The sequence below is a fragment of the Cryptotermes secundus genome, unplaced genomic scaffold (assembly GCF_002891405.2).
Source record: "Cryptotermes secundus unplaced genomic scaffold, Csec_1.0 scaffold2162, whole genome shotgun sequence".
Taxonomy (NCBI): domain Eukaryota; kingdom Metazoa; phylum Arthropoda; class Insecta; order Blattodea; family Kalotermitidae; genus Cryptotermes; species Cryptotermes secundus.
Genome location: NW_019745118.1, coordinates 496,195 through 517,978, shown reverse-complemented (window position 1 = coordinate 517,978; position 21,784 = coordinate 496,195). Strand labels below are relative to the sequence as shown.

The window sequence follows — 21,784 nt, the reverse complement described above, 5'->3', positions numbered from 1 at the left end:
ACACATTCCATAAGAGCAGGAAGTTATGACGAGTTGAATAACAATAAACCTTTCAATGAAGGGACCTCTATTTTTTAGTTAGACAGCCAGTCAGTACCTGGAACAGTCCAATACCAAAACCCAGACGTTGGTTGAGGCGACTTGCTTCCTCCAACTGCTGACAGAATAACTCACATTCTTCATTTTCCATAGCAAAGGCCCGTACAGTACGAATATTGCTGATAGCTTCTTCGCCTATACTAGTCGTCTTAGCAGCCTGAAAGAGGAAAGAAAAACCATACTACCCGCCATGCATCATTTCTCACTTTAACAACATTCACAGAACTATTATTGTGCAATTACAATGCTCAGAAAGTAATATTGTATAGCAGCATCCCAATTGTGGCCCTCTCACTTCACCACCTCTGTGCTGCTTGGTCCAACTATTAAAATTCACACCTCAAAGGCACTTTGTCTCTACTTATTATTTACTTAACACTAACTGGCCATCATCTGGTGCATAAGACTGCAGATGAAAACTGCTGCTCTGTTGTTATGTTGTTGCATTTTGCAATTTACAAGTAGGTAAAGTAAAATGCTTATAAAATATTTTAAGCTTTTTTTAAATTAATTTTATCATGCTGTGGTTATTTTTATTGTGCACACATATTGTGGGTTTGGTGTATGTTTTTTGGTGTGTTGGTTTCTTTCCTTTGTGCTGTGTGTAACTGTTCTCACTCACTAACTCATCAGCAAAATGAAAAATACAGCAGCATATTAACAGAGCAGCAGTTTTCATCTACAATCTTATACAACTAATGACAGCCAGTTAGGCTGAAACATGTAGTGTTAAATAAACAATAATAAGAGACAAAGAGCCTTCAAAGTGTGAATTTTAATATATGGATGAAGATGGAGACAGACAGTGAAGTGAGTGCTAAAATTGGAAAGTAAAATTATGGCCATACACTAATATTTAATAGCAAATTTCCATTAACCCTTACTGACCATGAATTTTACTAGTATAATGGTACATTTGGGGAACTAGCCAGGTGAGCATTTCATTTTTTCACTAGTAATAATCGGTGATTTTTTCAGCCAGTCTGCATACTGTCAAATAACAGATGCATGTCAGCTTATTTTTTCAAAAGTGACCATCTGCTGGTGCTCTGTACATTACAACACTGAAGTCTGAAAATACTGCCAAACATGATTTGAAACAAAAAGTGCTGCTAAAACCATTAACCTTCATGCTATTGGGACAGAAAATCCCCTATCCCCAGGCAATAAAGATTAACAAACTTGTTTAAAGTAACTAGATTATCATCAAATGAGTAATAATACAGCTGTTATTTGAAATCTGAAGTCAGACCCATGATGGATGGATACTCTTCAGTAAGTCACCAAAGGCAGAAACAGATGGAGAGACTCTTCAAGACAAGAACAATTATGAGGACAAAAATCTGAAACATAATGAATGAGGAAATATCTGTACCATGTAAACTTATGCACAGAAATATCGACCATATAACTAATTAAAAAAAATTGGAATCCCAATTTGACTTGTCTCAACTTAAAGGTTTCCCTTATTTAATGTTCAATTTCAATGACCACAGTAAAGTAAAGCTATCCCTGTAACAGGCCGTGAAGACCCATAGGGCTGTGAGATGTAGAGGATCCCACATTATCTAGACAATCGGCTCAAAGATGGTGGTAAGGTTGTCAGCCTTACACGCCGGCCACACCTTACTCCCCAGGAAAATTATTTAATTAATTTCTGGTACTCATTCTTGTTAGAGGCTGAGTCGACCACAGGGCCATAGTGCGGCTGAAAGGATTAGGTCAACTGAAAAAAATCCAATGACCTCATCGGGACTTGAACCCGCGACCTTCTGGCTTGTAGCATAGTGCCTCAACCAGTATGCTACCGCGTGCACCCTCAATGACCACAGTACAAGTAGATAATTACTGGGGGTAATAAGTGTGGATTTTGAAATAACATATCAGCTACTGACCAGCTTTCTAGCAACTGTTAGGTACTGTAGAAAAAGTGGGAGTACAATGGGACAGGCCAGCAACCATTTACACAATCAAGAGAGCCCATGTTTCAGTTAAAAGTGAAGTACTGTACAATATTCTTAATGAGTCTGATCCATCCATCCATCCATCAGTAATCTGTCAGACGACAGGTCCACAGTCTCTTCCAAAACAGTTCCTCCACTTAATGCGATCTTCTGTTTTTGGAAAGAGACTATCCAGGAAAAGTGATAATGTGGTAGTTTTTCCATTTGCTTTCCACATCGCAGTACAGCAGCCGTTCAAACCACTCTGGTCACGCCTGTTGCTATACGAACTTGAACCATCTCGAGCATCATTTGCTCTGTGCTTCAAGTCGCTGCTGATGACGCTGCTTCCGGCATCAGTTTTTGGTGTCTCTCTTCGTCTGATGCCTACCCTTTGACCTGTCCAGCAAGGGAGGCCCTGCCAGTAGCTACGCTACCGCTGGTATAGCTCTCAGGGTCCTTGGCATACTCAAACCCCCTCACCACGATAAGGTGGAGACACCAACGAGGGGGGAGTCTGATATAGCCATGAAATTAATTATAAAATTAAAATGTGTCTGAATGAAACTTACAGCAAAATTAATACAGATAAAAATATGCCTGACAATATTTCCTATTCAGAATAGCTTGAAACAAGGAAATGCCATATCACTATTACTCTGCATCTTTGCCATGAAATACGGTGAAACTGCGGCAGAATGAGAATGGCCTGTAATAAAGGCCTCATTATAGTGTTAAAACTATTGAAACCATCAGTTTCTTGATGTTACATATATGGAAAACCAGCATTTTTTCACCATACGATCATGATAAGTGCTTTGTAACTAGTTATCACTGTTTTTCTGTAACTTTCTGTGACAAACAACAGCCGCAGGGTTCTTCCTGAAATTATTTACAGGTATCAGTCTCTAAAGATTCCATTAACCCACCTTCTCCATCATACACTTGTCAACAGAAAAAGTTCTCATTCCAGGATTTGACAGAGGTTACAATCACTAAGTTTTAACCAGTGAGAAATGTACATCACATGATGTACTCTGAATATCTTCATCAATCCAGCAGCCTGTTCACTGTGTACAGCATCACTTGCCTTGCTTACGGAAGCACTTGTCACACTTCACTTAGTTTTTATATTGTCATGTTATTAAAATACCTGAGCTTGTGCATCTCGAGATAGCTTCCGAAGTAACGATCCCAGCAGAGTTCCTGTTACAATCACTGTTGGGACAATTAAAAGCATCGTCAAGGTCATCTGTGGTGAAATGAGGAATAGTGACGTGCCACAGCCAATTATCTGTAAAAAAATGCAAAATCACTTGGTCAACACATTGTCGTCCAATAAGCAAGTTTACATGAAATTTGTCACAGATATTTTTGTAGAATTTAACTCCTCACCTGCATAATACTGCGTAATCCCTGGGAAATACAAAGCTTGAATGCACTCTTGAAATCTTGGACATCAGAGGTCAGCCTAAGAAAAAAGACTCACATATAGGGACATATTTACATTTTGAGTATATGTGTTGATTCCCAAAATGTAAGAGTTGGCTTAAGGGTCGCTACATCACACCTACAGACAGTTAAATGGAGACCACATTGTCCTGCTTGTCATTATGGTGTTAGCTTACCGTGTGACTGTATAGGTAACAGTGCAATCCTTACATGCAGCTCTGATTCTTGTATCACTCTCTACTGAAAGAGATGTTCGTTACTGATGCCAGAACAATGTGATACAAACTTGGAATAATTTACAAGAACTATATGAGTGACCCCATTCTGCTTGCCAGCATGCCTTACAGCAGGTAAACAAGTTTTGCAACACATTCTGAAGCTCTGGAGGCTCAATATAACATTTACGTGTCAATTTGAACACAGTCTGCTCAAAAATATCAGTCCAGTAAATAACCATGCACTTACAGCATACATCACTACATTTACTCTGTGTTATGGCACCCTTCACCTGCCATTAGGATTTTCTTCACTCCGAAGTGATACCTTTTATTGGAAAATTATGCAATGATCACAGCAAAAACATCTATTCATTTTTGTGGGTAAAGGTCTGCAGCTGACACCAGTGACCACCATGGCATGAGGTAAAGATCTGCAGCAGACACTTGTGACTGCCATGACATAAGGCAAAGGGTCTGGAGTGGGCACTGGTGAACACCATGGCATGAGGTAAAGATCTGCAGCAGACACTGGTGACCGCCACGGCACAGGGCAAAGATCTGCAGCAGACACTGGTGACTGCCATGGCATGAGGTAAAGATCTGCTGCAGACACTGGTGACCGACATAGCATGAAGTAAAGATCTGCAGTAGACAGTGGTGACCACCATGGCATGAGGTAAAGATCTGCAGGAGACACTGGTGACTGCCATGGCATGAGGTAAAGTTCTGCAGTAGACAGTGGTGACCACAATGACATGAGGTAAAGATCTGCAGGAGACAGTGGTGGCCAACACGGCACAAGACAAAGATCTGCAGCAGACACTGGTGACCACCATGGCACAAGGCAAAGATCTGCAGCAGACACTGGTGACTGCCATGGCATGAGGTAAAGATCTGCAGTAGACAGTGGTGACCACCATGGCACAAGGTAAAGATCTGCAGGAGACACTGGTGACTGCCATGGCATGAGGTAAAGTTCTGCAGTAGACAGTGGTGACCACAATGACATGAGGTAAAGATCTGCAGGAGACAGTGGTGGCCAACACGGCACAAGACAAAGATCTGCAGCAGACACTGGTGACCACCATGGCACAAGGCAAAGATCTGCAGCAGACACTGGTGACTGCCATGGCATGAGGTAAAGATCTGCAGTAGACAGTGGTGACCACCATGGCACAAGGTAAAGATCTGCAGCAGACACTGGTGACTGCCATGGCATGAGGTAAAGTTCTGCAGTAGACAGTGGTGACCACAATGACATGAGGTAAAGATCTGCAGCAGACACTGGTGACCAACATGGCACAAGGCAAAGATCTGCAGTAAACAGTGGTGACCACCATGGTATGAGGTAAAGATCTGCAGCAGACACTGGTGACCACCATGGCACAAGGCAAAGATCTGCAGTAGACAGCGGCGACCACCATGGCATGAGGTAAAGGGTCTGGAGTGGGCATTGGTGAACACCATGGCAGTGAATGTGTGAAGACAGCTAATTAACTAGCCAAATGGTACATAGATTTTTCTGAGCAGTCCAGACAGAAAAGGGTTCTGACTTTCTTCACAGATCCAGAAGTCTACCACATAAATACAATTTAAGTGCTTTCATTGTTATAATTTGAAAACACATTTCTATATATCATTCCTCTGTCCCTCTATCTGCAGCATTCTTCATATCTGTCACTACAGTTTCTCTTCAGCCTTAGTCTCAATAAATCTTTGTGGCATGAAATGCATCTAAATATTTAAAAGTTCAGATCTTGCCTCAGAGAAAATGCAATGTGTCTCTCTTACATAAACCAACCAGTTAATGATTTGTAGGCAAATAATTGCTGTTTACTTTGAGAATCATGCAAAACCCATATACGTACTTCATGGGGAAAGTGCACAGTTGTTCTTAACTTTACTGTCCCTGCATCACATTATTTACAATATAGAGCTTTGTGTTTTAAAGCACTAATGATTTTGAGGTTTTCTAATGTTTTTGTGATTTACTTTACGACACTCAGTATCTTAAACTATATAGCATCAAATGGTAGTGACTGGTTAAAATTGATTTAGAAAGGATCTGAAAGGAAGCAGTTGTAGTCTAATCGACATACAAGGTTTTCAATCTGTAATTCCAGTGTTCCAGTGGCTTTTATGTGCGTGCGTGAACCTGGCATCTGCAGCATGACCAGACATGTGTTAGTGTCTGAAGTACTTTATTTACCTGTTGACCAGTTCTCCTGTTCTTTGTTGGTCAAAAAAAGCAATATCTTGTTTCATGATGGACTCAAATAACTCCTGCTTCAACTGGGTTGCTACCTTCTCGCCTATGCATGACAAAAGGTAGATGTATATGAAAGTGAAGCATGCCTATGTAAAAAAAGATTAAGAAGTAATGTTTGTTTTAATGATTAAAGTTCACACACACATAAGGTATAACTAAAGTGAGTTAAATTTCAAAATTTAAATTTGCCATAACTGCATATAAACTGTGAATGGGATCTGTTCTGGTCTCACTGCTTGTCCCCACACCCCCACACCCCCAAAGTTTCAGAGTACTTTCCAATGCATGATTCATTCTCAGATTATTTAACAACAATGTTTCAAATGAAGAGGTTATACACACTGCATAAGATGGTGAGATAATCTTAAATAGAACAGATACAGATTTATGAGGTTGCAGCTGTGGCCTATATCATGATACTGTCTATGAATTCGATTGGCGAGACTGAACAAAACCAAAAGAACACTAGATTCAATAGCCAGTGTTCCAGCCAAGACTTAAAATGGTTGTCTCCCAAATTCAAATTTGAGTGTTCCTGCTAACAGAGAAGAAAGGGGAAATGCAATTCAACTGGAGAAGATTAAGAAGGTATTAAATCAATTCTAAAGGGTTGTGGAGATGATGAATTACATTTAGGATTATTGAGTTTCTAGACTGCCTTCCATCTAGTAGTCTCAAGAGAACACAATATTTTGCTTCCATCTTCAGCTGAACAGGTGGGGAGATGTCTATTCAGTGGAGTTACTTTTGAAAGAAGTGCCTCCCCATTTTTTATCTCAGAATGGAAATAGATATAGTTTTCCAAAATGTTGTGTTCTGTTCAAAATATCAGAGGATGAACAAAGTATACAAACTGAATAATGCAAAGTTATTTTCTTAATTTAGTAATAAAGCTTTAACAGAATAGGCTATGCAGTGTCAAATGGGATGATGAATTAGAAAGGATGTGGAAGGAGGCAGTCATTATATATTTGTTGATATTACCCAGGATTCTGATAAAGGAACAAAGAAAAATCTAAGACATCAGGCCTCTCAAGCCAAGAACCAAACCTGGAACCTCACAAACAGAATGTAAGAAAACCGGGATTACTGAGTGTTTGGACGTTGTCCATCATCCAGTATATTAAAGAACACTGAAGAACACAATGTTTTGGAAAATGTATCTGTTTCCATTCTCGAGTGAGGGGTGTGGGATACCTACTATGTTGGGCCAGTAAGTAGGTAAGTCGGCATCTCCCACCTCATCACCTGAGGATGGAAACAGATCCAGTTACTAAAACACGTTCTTTATAATCGTGGATGATGGAAAAGTCCAAAAACCCATTAATCTCAACTACCATACACTTCTGTCAGATCCCTTTAAAATCTACAATATAAGAAAGATAATTACTCAACTACCTGGTTTATATTCCATATTAAATTACAGGTTAATCAAATTACCTGTTTACGTTACATACACCTTTACAATGTGGGACATCCAAAACTGTCTTTACAGATTATGATGTCTCAGACCACTTGTACACATATATAGTACCAATATCTATCTGAGCAGGGGTGATCATGGCAAGAAAATTAGAAGTTGAAAGCAATGGACAGATATCGGGAAATACTCCTTTGTAAATAGGACCATACAGCTCTAGAACCAACTACCTGCAGATGCTTTAGGTACTCTGTCCTGTAAACCAAGCAATTTTAGGCAAAGGGTTAGGAAAGTGATAAATGAGGCGAAGTGAAGTTGGGGTGGAAATAATTAAAAAGAAAAAAAAAACTGCAGTGAAGTGAAGTGAAGTGAAGTGAATGACATTACGCATCCATGACTGTTGGTTTCCTTTTGTTTGTGTTTTGGGTGTTGTATTTTTTTTTCTCTCTCTGTAATTGTTGTTGTATTTGTTGCAGTTGTTTGTATTTCTCTGTAATTGTTGCAGTTGTTAATCGTATTTGGTTTGTATTCATTGTGGTAGGATGTCCTTATTGTTGTGTTTCGTTTGAACGTGTTGTCACTTAGTGTAATGTGTGTTACTTGTCTGTTGTGTCCTATTGTGTACTACTGCCACCGGGCTAAAACCCAATTGCAGTATAATAAATAATATACTCGTATAATTAAATTGGGCCAAAGATCTCACCTGTGCTATATACATATTGATCAGGCGAAAGACGGGCAACTTCACTTGTTCCATGAATAATGTGCTACTGCCATTCCGTGCAAATTTGGCTACTACATTAATTACACTTCCTAGAAGCTGGGGTATCTCTATATTCAACAAAGCAACTGCTAAGGCCCCCTGTAAAAGAAATCTGGATCATTAAGAGAAGAGAGAGACAGTGCGATTCTGTTATAACTGATCAACAGACTAGATTTTCCGACACTTTTTAGCAGATCCATATTTCATGCAGGTGTCTTAGAAAGATACACGTTACTCTAAAGTATATCACACCATGATGGAACACACCACTCGTTAATTGTAACCGTGAACAAATGGCTAATGGAAATAATATGAAGAGTAATCAGCACAGAAATGAATCATGCAGCTAATACTATAAATATATATTTTATGTACAATAAACAGAAGTGCACATTGTTTGTCTGGGATACATGTGCGTTTCTTTTCAACATACTAGCTACTACTTTAAAGAAGGAATAACACTGAAATCAAGAAATTAAAGTTTACTTATGTAATTAATATAAGGAGAGTGGGAATGAGGATTTGAATCATACCCAGAACTTTGCGACACTATCTGCAATTTTGCTTTGTCACTTGTGAGTATCACACATACTCGTACTGGCAAGACTATAGAGCAAATTTCATTGTACTGTATTTGGATGTACTTTATTGGGGAAGTGGTAGGAAACAGAAAACACACAGAAACTAACAGAAAATTTATATTTTTATATATATTAGACAAACATACTGCAACTGCTGCCAAGAGATACCATATGTGAGGCCAAAGGAGAGTAAAAAATTTTCTCCAATCAAATTCGGCTTCTTCTTCAACATATCCATCATATTTCAGTCCTGCTATTCTTGATTTCTGCAGTGCTTCACAGGATACTAATAAGCTGCCAGTATATATCTTCACTCCACACACTGTTCCAACTCCAACACACAACTTGTAGAGCAGAGAGTGTGGTTTTTTGGATCCTGCTATGGGTAATGGATGTTTTTTAGCAGAGTAGTGTAACTCCTGCCTATCCACTTTCAGGCTTTCCTTCACGAACTTCAGGGTGATGGACAATGGTTTATTGCACCATATATCAGCAGCATATCTATAATAATAATTACATCATGATCAACCTTAATAACCTTACCTACAATGGAACACAAATTTATTGCAAGGTCTCAAAAATGCATTTTTCACATATACACAAATGATACCAGCTTCTAACTGGAGAACCAACATCTGCACACTAACTGCAAAATAATAAAATCCTGAAATATATGTCTCATATAGTTACATTGTTTACTATAGGCACACTTAATGGTATGACTTCACAACATGCACTAAAATCGCCTGGGGTAAAGATCCATGTCCTCTGCAGACCTACTGGGAGTGATGACCTCTCAACTTGACTCTGTTCTCCTGCCAGCCAATGTGTCAGTAAGTAAGGAGCATCGCGGTGAGTGATTATATAGTGTCCCATCATTACATGCCATATGTTAGAGATGGTTTCTGGATATCAAAATAAGTTAAATAGTTCATATTATTATGTATCTTGAGGGTCTCCCTTAAAAAGTTATAACCATTAGATAATGTCAGCTCCTGTCATCAAATTCTGAAAACAGACATTCCAAGAGCGTTTTGTGTTGCATGGTGAGAGTACAGTTTGATATGGCACCTCATAGTCTCTTATACTTTACTGGCATAGGTTAGTAGCTACAACTACCTTAATTGTCTTTGAACACATTTAAGTGGCTTACTGGAAGATGTGTCATTCAATAACAGCCTTCACATGTGGTTGCAACACAGTGGTGTTCCACAGCTGCAAAGTGCATCAGTGGACGGCCAAAAATTAACTTCGGCTGGACTGGTTGTAGACACGAAGCTCCAGTTTCCTGGTCTGATGCTCACCTGACTTGAATCCTCTCAGTTTCTTTCTGTGGGGATATTTGAAAACCAAGGTCTATGCCAGTATACTTGGTACTAGAGTGGAACTGTGGCAGTGAATTCAGCAATTTACAAGTAAAATAGAGAATGTTATTAATAGCTCATTTATTTGTTTCATTCTTATATGGAATCTGTCAAAACTCAGGTTCATTTAAGGCATGGCCATGGAAGATGAAATCAGAACAGCTGTAATTTTTCAAGGAGGCCCTCAATAATGAGACACTCTGTACANTGGGGGGGGGGGGGAGGGGGGTACCGTTCCTGGCTTGTATTTGAAAGACGCTCGGTTCAAATCTTGGAAGGAACACCAGATATCTTGGCTGAGGTTCTTCATTTTATTTCTGTCCTTCCTCGCAAGTTCTGTGACTGTACCACGATTAGGCCACGACCACTTCCTTCCAAATCCTTATTCACCAGTCACCATACTATTAGGTGATACAGTCTGCGAAACTGATAGTATCGTAAAATAAATCACAAACCACACATCGTTGATTTGTCATTAAGTCGTAACAGTTAACGACAGGGAATTTACGACTATGAACACTAGAATAAGAATAATATATTATACACTCATATAATTATCTCGTACATTACTTACCTACAAAATATGCCACTTTTTGGCTGGCATAATTTCGTGAATCTCCACATTTCACATGAAATTAATTTATGCGCAAATCGTTACAACATTCTACCACAGACCATTCTCACATAACCTCCAATGTGTATTTACATCATTTTCGCAAGCAGCTATGAAACATTAAAGCGATGCTACCAACGTAGGCAATCTTATTTTTTCCTATAGCCAACCTTCGGAGAAACCAATTTAGGAGAAGCAGCGCGGACGTAGAGACGAAATTTACAATGAAATTATGTGACGCAGGCGGATAGCGTCAAGGACTCAGAAAGGTGGACAGTACAGCGGTCATCCTGAGTTCGGCACCCAATGTTTAAAATATTTCAACTTCTATGACGGAAGGTACTCTCATCTCCGATTTGGGGTCACAATCACAGTGAGCACACCTACGGGCCACATCTGTACCCACCATAAATTGTCAGAAAGAATCAAATTGCAACGTTTGGATGAAATATGTCCAGCAGACATAATCTGGTGCCTGTTCGGTCGTCGTTTTCTGAAAACATGAGTAAAATTTACACATGCGTTCTTTCGCAATTTTTCACCTTCCATGAGTCTAGATCAGAGGTTCCCAAAGCCATGGGAGGGCCCCCTTGGGAGGGGTGTTGTTTGCATGAAAAACTATTTTATACGAAATCTGGAGAAACGTTTTTTAACATCCTCCCTTTGGTTAAGGTAGTTTAGTTTTCATACAGTACTACAGAACTGAAACTCGTAGAGCATAGGCAGTTTTAGGAACTAAACAACAGACAATACATAGTTTGCAAACTGTTAGAGACTTAGGGCCACGAAGTAACGTAGTTGGTTGAGGCACTATGCTACACACCGGAAGGTCGAGGGTTCGAGTCTCGATTTTTCAATTTACCTAATCCTTCCAGCCGCACTATGGCCCTAGGGTCGACTCAGCCTGTAATAGAAGTTAGTATGAGGATTTTTTTTTTGTGGGGAGTAAAGGGCGCCCGGCTCGTAAGGCTGCCAACTTTCTTACCACCATCTATGAGCCGACTCACAGAGATATTGGGTTTCCAGTTTCCGAAACGTCGTGTTTTTTTCTTAGTTATTTTAAAACCAGGACGATGGATAAAGTCCAAAGAACCCAATATCTCTGTGTGTTATACACCATCGTTAGAATCCTATAGTAACTACTTATGAGCCGGCTGTCTAGAAGATGTGGGAGCCTCTACCTCTCACAACCCTATTGGCCTTCACGGCCTCTTACACGGATTCAGTTATTCAGTATTGAGGGGGTGGGTTTCCCCATGCACCGCGACTGATAGTCTATTGTACATCCCCCTTTTAATTTCTACAGTCTCCATCCCCTACCGGTACTGGTGCTCGCTATCAGCCCCTTTCTGCCAGCGAGGTTCCAATCCTCTACTGGCAGTGGTATCTAATAGTTAGTCCCTTTCTGTCAGAGAGGTCGCCCCTCCTCCGGCAGTGGTACCTAATACAGCCCCATCTACCGGAGGCATTGGAGACTACTTTGGGAGGGAAACTTTTGGCCAAATTTAGCTCAGAGGTCTCCTAGAGACATGAGGTTCTTTTACTTGCCGTAAATCTACGACACGGGACCCACGGCTTAAAGTCCCTCCCGGAGGACTTGTTCCCTGAATTTTTCCGCCCTTAAAAATTCCACGACCTTCGCCGGTTTTAACCCGCGTACCTTGAGTAATGAGGTGGGAACGTTACCCCTAGACTACGGATGCCGCTTCTTACACGGATAGCTTTACCTTTTACAGTTGGAGACAGCTTTGAGGCTGTGTGAGAAATGCTAGCAAACTGATCGTTAAACCACATCACTCCACTGCTGTTAAGGGTTATAAAAAGCTGCTCAACCCCTCAAGTTGACTATTTCCACCCGTAAATTTCTCCACCCTCTAGGGCCGGAAAGCTGAGTCTCTAGCAATACAAGTGTTGTCACAAATGTGTAAAGCCATTTTAGTCACTGTTAGTGTAAGTTAGTGAGTAAAGACATTTATATTACAAATATTCTTCAATGATAGACTTCGGCGTGTTGAGACTTAGAAATACTTAAGTAACAGGACACAATGTGTTCAATTTTCCTGTGTAGTAAAGCGCGGCCGGTGCGTAAGGCTGACAACCTTACCGCCGTCTTTGAGCCGATTGTCTAGAAAACGTGGGGCCCTCAACTTCTCACAACCCTAGGGGCCCTCACGGCCTGGTACAGGAATAGCTTTACTTTACTTACACAATGTGTTAACACGTAAACATTTTAGTTCCACAGTGTGTAGACGTAGAATGTCTCGTACATCCCGTAGTATTTAATAATCGTTATAGTTCAATATCGAGTACTACTAAGTGGTAGTTTCTGAATAAAATGAATAAAAGCAAAACCAGAAGGCGGACTTATAGCAAACAGCAGTCGGAACTGTATACCGAAACCGATATCATGTAAATACGATGAATCATATTTATATTTCTGTTTCACGAGGGTTAAAATTGACAGCGAGAAACGACCTCAGCGTGTTTTGTCTCTCAGCATCTTAGCAGCTGACAATATTGTGGCGTATAGACCCATTGCTAGGCAAAGACCTTGAAACAAACACCGAGTATATCCGTTGCTATGCAATAGACGAATAAACAAGCGACCGTTTCTGAGCAACACCTCGGTAAATATATTCCACGGGAAAGAGCCCCCAGTAACTATTGGATGGGAGGCTGGGTGGGCCCCAAAGCCGGCCTGGAAGAGAAGCAAAAATTATTGACCCTACCGGGACTGGAACTTCGACCTTTCGGTCGCTATACTGTCGCTAGCCAGTCGCTATACTGACTACGAAGAAGGAAATTAAGGTTTATGGTTTTGGTTTTGGTATTTTTGCAACATTTCAGTGTTGTTATGGCGATTCTGTTTTATGTTGAACATATTTTCGTGGAAACTGAAAGTTCTTCAGATTCTAGGTTAACAGCACTGATTTTGCGGGGGGAGCTCAGTTACCGACTAGCACTTTTGACTCAAAGTTATTTGCAGGTTTGGTCGAAAACCTCTTCTTTCGTTTTTACATTCAATGGATTTTTATTACTTTCTATTCAAGGATTCTACATCTGTTTTACATTAAACCATAAAGAAAGCTGATCTTCAAAATACTGGACTAAATTTCTTGGTCTCTTTTTCTATTTATAGCGTAGTGTCTGGATCGGGCCTTTATGCCAGAGCCGTAAGGTGAAAACTGTTCCCCACCCGTGGGACGAAGAGGCTGACTGCATCTATAGGACCATTGCGAGGGATTATATACAGCAAGTAAGGTGCGTCGAGTGGCGAGCTTTTCTTAAACAAGAACAAACTCTGTGGCCTGTGGTCCGCAAAAAACTATACCGACCGAGCGACCGCCGCTTTTAGGCGAAGTTAGTACCAAATTTAGAGGATAGAGGGTGTCGCGTGGTCAGCGCAATGAATCCCCACGGCCGTCAATCTCGGTTTTCTAGACCGGAACCGCTATTTCCTTGAAGTAGCTCCTCAATTATCCTCATGAAGCTGAGTGGACCCCGTTCCAGACCCCCTATTTCTCAGAAAACCTCGTAGCGTCGGGAATCGTACCCGGACCTCTGGATCTGTAGGCAGGAACTCTGACCGCTGGACCACAGAGGCGGTCGAACTTTTATTATGGAATATATTATTCTCTCGGACATTTTTCTCTGTGATTTGCACCTTTTTTATTGCTAGTGTTGTGGGACTAAGTCCCTTGCACTGCGGCCACTTCTGGCCTATTGTACCAGCCCCAGATGGAGCAGTTGGTGGAATGAAGATTGGCAGGGAAAACCGAAGTACTCGGAGAAAACCAGCCCCAGCTCCACTTTGCCCGCCACAAATCCCACTTGACCAGACACGGGATCGAATCCGGGCCGCCGCGGTGGGAAGCCAGCGACTAACAGCTTGAGCTATGGCGCGGCCGTGTTTTGCACTTGGTACAATATAAATTGCTTCCGTCGTCCTTGAAATCAAAGGTAAATCTCCAGTACTTAAGAGAAAAGAGTGGTTTTCACTTCATCCGAGGAAGTCATGAAACCCAGAAGTGAGGACACGCCGTCATAAGTTAAAGGAGAAGAATGTAATGAGAACCCTTCAGATTCGGATGCCGAAAGGAAATACGTACATGGGCAAACATAATGATGAAAATAAAGAAGCGGATTGCATTTGAGATGACTGGAACTCTAATACAATAGGCAGCCTTGACTACATTGTGTAAATAACTTAGAGCTCTGTGGTATAATGCTTACATTGGTTTATTCATAACGTTAAATACAACTAAACAAATAGCTAAAGCCAAATGGTTCTTATCTCTACCGAACCTGCAGTTATTTCTTGATTAGATAACATGGTTATCAGAAACTACTTAAACATAGTATGTTCAGTGAGGGCTTACGTATGGTCACGTGAAAATGCGATTATAATTTCCGTAGTAACTATAAATTGACATGACATGGCAAGTTATTGTTTTGGGGGCAAATCTGCAATAATAAACATGTTACAAAGAACAACAAAATTGAGAAGCAATTGGACGAGAGGGTGTATAGTAGGCGTGGAGAAGGTAAATGCATAAGGTTGTTAAAATTTTCGCGGAAAACTAAACAGGATATCCGATGGGGGATTATAGCTTTTTTTCTTTTCAACACCAATACATCCACTCAACATAATATTCAATAAATATTTGAGGCTATTGCCGCTGGAAAGTTTGATTGACCATTCATATTCATCAATAGCCTAGATCCTGATTACACGAAATTTTACATTTGTCTCCTTCAATGACTCAAGACGCCCTGCTTAAAGATAAGGGCAGCTTTAACCTTACCTTCAGTATTTATGGCTTCACTTACCTAATTCCACGCTGCATTGTCAGAATTGAACAGTTTCTAGTTGCCCATCTGGTCCGTAAATTCTCCGCTTTTATGGAACATAAAAGTTCATATTATGTTCACAGAAGTTCACCATTACGTCCTGTCCTGAGGCAGTCAAATCCAGTCAACAACTCTGTAACATATTTATTTACGACAGTGTCCCATCTATGTCTGAATCTCTCAAGAGACCTCTTTCATCGAGGTTTTCACCAGGCGTGCTTTGTGATCTGCCAATCTTATTCTTTCGCTAACAATCCATAGAGTGTCAGGCATACAGTACAAACGTGAAGCTCCTCATTAGGTCTGTGCCATTTTCTTCGGTCTCCTCTTTCTTCCTCATGCTAAGGACCAAATATTTCTTCCCATTTTGTTTTCAAACTTCCTCCGTCAGTGACCGAATCTGTGTTATATAACGACTATATTTCAACTGATATGTTACATAATGTGGATGATAGGAGATTGTGAATGATGAATGGGAAAGTATTTTGAAAGAGACGATTGTTGTCTATTGTAGGCACTAATCCAATAAATTCCCGAGTGCACTGAGGAATACCACCGAAAACCTGAGTCAAGATAGCACGCCTGCTGTCTGGCATCTCTCGAATACGAAGAAAGAACTCTACCCACTAAACAGCAAACAATGGTAACAACAGTCTACAGTCTTACCTCTGCATCAGAGACCATGACTCTGACTTGACAGGTTACATTTAATTTCGTATGAAAATTGTTAATTCTTGTAATAATGAGAATGATATTTAACACGGGTCGAACCCAGTGTTCAGCTGAGTATGCATACTAACAGCACGCAGCAGAGACCTTATTGGGACGCTGATAGTTGTCTAGTTGATTTAGAACATTTCCGCTTCTATAGAACCAGAAATGTATTCGGCTGCATCTCTGAATAACCTTATGTGCAAACTATTGTTGTTGTTGCTGTTTTTAGACATTATTTGCATCTATATGACATGTTCCACACCCTACAGTCATTTAACTAACGTTGGATCTATGGAATAAAATGTAATGTATGTGTAATTATAAATTCGCCGTCTTGGAAGGATCCCACTAGTGGATTATAACCAGAGAACATTTTCAAACTATATTTGCTTAAGACCCGTTTTAATATTATCCTCCCATCTATGTTTAATTCTCTCGATTAGCCTCTTCGGTTTATCTTTTTTAACTATATTCTGTTTGCATTTCCCATCTCTCCGGTGGGCATTACGCCTCTTTCCCAACTCTTTCGCATTGAGTTCTTCACCCTAATAATATTTGGTAAAATACAAATGCTGCGAAGCTCCCTTCTCCTTATTATATTTTGCAGACAGAACATTAACATAAGAATGACAATTTTCTCTCCTACATATTATGATCTAAAATTAAGAATAATTGTAGCATTTATCATTCAAATTTGTAAACACTTATGAATTCTTTCATGGCATTCAACTAGAAGTAAAAAATTACTTACTTTCAGAGTCTGGCATATTACTGGTAAGCCTATTGCAGCGTATAACTTATAAACTCACTGGATATAAAGTAAATTTACAAGCATTACACAGTCGTTATATTTCTGTTTGCAGAAGTACATAATATGTTCAACGAACACATAACTCGGTTAATGGTACCTGATCCATATGGATTATTTTTGTGACGTCAGCTGGTATACAGAAGGTTATCTTTGACTTTCTCCCCCACCTTTGCGTTTATCGCCTTTGTCTTGTCCCGAAGTTAAACGTGTTATTAACAGTTTCAATACACATTTCGAGTGTCTGTTTGGAAATGTTAGTTGTTGCAAGTCCGCTAACAAATGTAGATTCAAACTAAGTTTGTGAAGAGGATAGGAAATCTGTCTTCTGATAATCTTACAGAATCCTATATTGAAGTTTGGCAGGCAAAATAGCGCCTAAAGAACCTAAGGTGAGTAATCTTCGTTAACAGTATGTAGTAATCCTATAGTGAAACATTCGTTTTGTATATACTTCCTTATTTAATAGACAGTTTCTTAATTTTCATTAGCGATGAGCGATATTTTGCATTTTTCATCCCAGAAATCATTTTGTCAAAATACTCGTTCCCTCACCAGAGCAAAAACAAAACACTTCTTACAAAAATGTGTTTGATACAATTGTGTATATTTTAGTATTATTAGAATCACCCACGGATGTTCCTATTGGCGACATATCACGTCTCACTTATCGACCACACTGAAGCCGTTGCGACACATTGGTTTTCACAGTGGTAATTCCTTACATTGTAATTAATATTTTCTCACGGGTGTGGTTATTAAGATTGCAGTCTTCTGAATGAGAGACGTCTAATTTGATAGGTAAGAACTTCTGTTTTGGACGAAGAGCATAAACCCCCCACTTTCATATTAGTGTTCCCAGAACTTCAGTTTAACCACTCCACCGCTCCTCGTTTTGTAGACACGGAGACACTACGATAGGATATGGTATATGCTCGTACTTACCGAAGTATCAGGGGAACCTGCTGTCTCCACCTGTTGGAGGGTAACCGGACAATGCTTCTCATCATCATCATCATCATCATCAGTAATCTGTCAGAACACAGGTCCACAGTCTCTTCCAAAACAATTCCTCCACTTAATGTGATCTAGAGCTTTCTCCTTCAAATGACAGTATCCTCTTCTGTCCCCAAGGTCATCCAGCATCTTCTTACGTTTTCTTCCTTGTCTTCTTGTCACTTCTATCCGCCCCTCTATCTTTCCTTCAATAACTTCTTTTAGAAGGCAGTTTCTGCGTAAAATATGACCAATCCAATTAGCCTTCCGTTTTCTTATTTCGTGTAGGATATTCCTCTGCTCACTGACTCTAATTAACACTTCTTCATTTCTCACATAATCGGTCCAACTGATCTTCTCCATCCTTCTCCAACACCACATTTCGAAGTTTTCCAGATGTTTCTGATCTACTGCCCTAAGTGTCCATGTTTCAGCCCCATACAGAGCTATGCTCCAAATATAGCATTTCACTAGTTTCTATTTCTACCAAAATGGAGGCACTATTGGGTTACCATTTCTCCAATTTTACAGGCTGGGAAAGATGGGTAGTTAAAAATACAGTTCTGGGAAGTGATATGGAAGTGGCTAAGATAGTGATTGTTCCAAGTCGCGTGCGACCATAAATTTATGTATCTGAATAGTTCTATACTTATACATTTCTCATGACCTTTGTTTATTCTGGTGCCATGCTTTACAATATTTATAAGAGAGTTACTTACTTACTTGAAGCGGCCTCCGTAGTCTAGAGGTAACGTTCCCACCTCATGACTCGTAGTACGCGGTTCAAATACCCGGCGGAGGTCGTCGAATTTTTAAGGGCGGAAAAATTCAGGGAACAAGTCCTCCGGGAGGGACTTTAAGCCGTGGGTCCCATGTCGTAGCTTTACGGCACGTAAAAGAACCTCATACCTCCAAAGGAGGTCACTGAGCCAAATTGCGGACGTTTCCCGCCCAGCAGCAGTCATTAACACCTCCGGTAGATGGGGGAAGCTTTATAGATACTTCTCAGCCAGTAGAGGCGGTCTCGCTGGCTGGGTGGGACTGATGGTAAGCACCAATACCGGTAGGATATAGAGACTGGTAGAAATCATAGAGGGAAGCACAATGGACCACTACAGGTCTAAGTGCATGGGGAAACCCGCCCTCTCTAATAACTAACTAACTAACTACTTACTTGATCCTTGGTTCTAAATCGTCTGCCTTCTTTAAGGACAGACCCATTATTCGTTAATGACCTTCAATTTGGAGGTCTTGCAAGCAATTCTCTGTTCATTCTCTTAAAAGTGAATGCTTTAACACCAGGCAATAAGGTAACAAAGAAGCAGGGACAGTTATTCTACGCCATGTATACGTTTCATAACTTGTTTCACTTGTGCCAGCAGCTTGTGGCCTTATCCAGACTCGCTTGTCTTGGTCTTGAGCTAATACACCATATCAATTTCTTCATATGTTATTTCAGTCTCCGATTTATACTTTCAGAAAGCTGCTCAATATTCATGCGCACTAAGCTTCAAATCAGACGGAAATGAAGATTGTGGAACTGATAAGCAGCAGGTTCCTACAAATCGTGGCTGCTCTTTCAGGTACTGTACTGTAGACGATTTGAGTTTGTAACACATCTCGATACATTTTACAAACATCCTACTGTATAATGAGTTTTATGAAATAAGGCTCTATATGAAGGAATGGACGAGAAGTTTAAGAGAGGCTTAAGGGAGAGATTTGGGATTTCAGATTGCTTTTAGTTATAAAATTGACATACAGCAGAGTCCCCTTTGAGAAGCGGATAGCCAGTCAGTCAGTAAAAATACTGCTTGGCCTTTATGGAACTTGAAGTTCTATTTCCGTGTTCATAAGAGCAAACCACTGGACCTTTTCATGACATAGAAGATTCCAGTGTACATCCTAAGGCAGATACTGTCTAACATATCTTTGAAGATATCTCATTAGAAGGTGATGTAGATTACTATGTCACCATTAGAAAGTTTTTCTCTTCTTCTTCTGTTCCCATTTGGAGCACAGAGCATCCGTTAAACGTTTGTTTCATGTCAGTTTCTTAATCTTAGAATTTCATTGAGCGGTCACTGTGATCGGCCATTAGAAAGTTACTACTTTCCATTTTTGACATACAATTGGAATCGAAATTACCTTATCAGATATTTCGTTGAACACAGTGCTTTCCCAGCCTAAGGCTGTTTACTCGAGTTATGATATAAAATCAGATATTTTTAGACAGAATTTATCTGTAAAAAGAACTCCTTAGCTTTAGCCCACAAGCGAAATATACCGACCGACCAACCAACCACCGCTTGTCTGCGAAGTTAGTTCCAACTTTAGCTGATAAAGGGTCTCGCGTGGTCAGCGCAACGAATCCCCAAGGACGTTGATTTCGGGTTTCTAGACCAGCGAATTTATCTGTAAGATAAATACAAAATTTAGCCTTCTATCTATGGCCAGGTCACCCAAATAGTCTATTCCCGTAAAGATTTTGAACTAAAAATTTATATATTTGTAATTACGTTTACCTAAACTAGTAGTAAAATTTCGGGGACACACGGAACATTCTCAGGTCGTAAGTCTAAAATTAAAAATAGGAATTACCTACAACAGCATAGTAAGTTTTTCCTCATCATATTGTGACATGACGCCCGAAATCTACAATCTGTCCATCGGCTGGGCGGAACTCCCGTGGTAACACGGACGGCGCCGCTGCTGGACGGCGAACTGTTGGAACACGTTTCCATAGCAACGAATACGACTGAAGAAGCAATGCATTGCATACAGAGTCACGTCGAGTCCTAGACAACGCATACAGAAAAGTTTCCGTTCACACGGCAACGAACCTCCAAAACACAGTAGCAGCAAACAATGTGATAAGTCAACTGTTGAAGGAAGTGATCTCCATACGGTTCAACCAAAACCTACCTCAGGGAGAGAACTGACCAACAGAAGACAGAAGACGGCAGAGACATAAGCCAGAACCGGAAGTCAGAGGAAGAAGTCAAAAGTGAAGTCTCTGTTTTATGTGGTGTAATTACAGTAACTTTTAGAGTGTCATCATTGCTCGCAGTTACAGTAATATTGTGTTACAACTAATTGTAGTTCCGCCTGGTGAATATCCAATAAATCGATTCATCTAATCAGGAACGAATTAATTACCTATCTCGTTACCAGGATAAGTGACAGTATCATTATCACCAGTACCAAAAAGAAAAGTAATAACCATGATAATCATAAAAAAGTAATTTAATTGAATTCTTACTTATTTGCGTGATAACTTAACAGCTCAGAAGCTAATTACAAATTAAGCAACTGTAAAGAAGGGAAACAAAAGACACAAATAGAATACAAAAACGAGGCAATTGTATCACATGAATAATAATAATTCAATTCAATTCTTTATTATTTATGTGCCAAGTCAACAGCCGCAAGGCCAATTACAGACTTAGCACAGTGTAGATGAAAGTAATTACGTGTAACATTATACATACATTAGACAAACACATTATAAGTCAAAAATAAATTACAGGAAATTTCTTGGGAAAACACAGTAATGAAGAAAAGTAAACAAACAAGCAAATAAATGATAATAATAACAATAATAATAATTTCATTATCATAAAACTAAGTGTTATTTAGAAGTGAAAAGAAACATAAATATTTAATTAATAATAATAATAATAATAATAATAA

The 21,784-nt window shown here is 39.9% G+C and overlaps 2 protein-coding genes across 5 annotated transcripts in view; one reads left to right on the top strand and one right to left on the bottom strand.

Annotated features, from left to right (window-relative positions):
- Window positions 1-10,978, bottom strand: part of LOC111875063 (mitochondrial potassium channel ATP-binding subunit) — a 32,803-nt gene extending 21,825 nt beyond the window's left edge. Inside the window, exons 1-7 of one of the 2 annotated variants that reach the window (XM_023871104.2) lie at window positions 10,684-10,978; window positions 8,892-9,246; window positions 8,105-8,263; window positions 5,922-6,067; window positions 3,438-3,513; window positions 3,196-3,336; window positions 98-256 (exon numbers count right to left, since the gene is read on the bottom strand). In XM_023871104.2, coding sequence (XP_023726872.1) covers window positions 98-256; window positions 3,196-3,336; window positions 3,438-3,513; window positions 5,922-6,067; window positions 8,105-8,263; window positions 8,892-9,246; window positions 10,684-10,733 — 1,086 coding nt within the window. In that variant the 5' untranslated portion in view covers window positions 10,734-10,978. Of the gene's footprint in view, window positions 1-97; window positions 257-3,195; window positions 3,337-3,437; window positions 3,514-5,921; window positions 6,068-8,104; window positions 8,264-8,891; window positions 9,247-10,683 lie in introns of those variants that run through there. The other variant, XM_023871105.1, reaches the window with a different exon arrangement.
- Window positions 10,979-13,946: 2,968 nt separating this feature from the next.
- The window catches only part of LOC111875061 (facilitated trehalose transporter Tret1), a 10,980-nt gene continuing 3,142 nt past the window's right edge, over window positions 13,947-21,784 (top strand). The window contains exons 1-3 of one of the 3 annotated variants that reach the window (XM_023871102.2): window positions 13,947-13,983; window positions 16,088-16,216; window positions 19,571-19,674. In XM_023871102.2, the coding sequence (XP_023726870.1) occupies window positions 19,617-19,674 (58 nt within the window). In that variant the 5' untranslated portion in view covers window positions 13,947-13,983; window positions 16,088-16,216; window positions 19,571-19,616. Of the gene's footprint in view, window positions 13,984-16,087; window positions 16,274-17,287; window positions 17,488-19,570; window positions 19,675-21,784 lie in introns of those variants that run through there. The other 2 variants (XM_033755706.1, XM_023871101.2) reach the window with 2 other exon arrangements.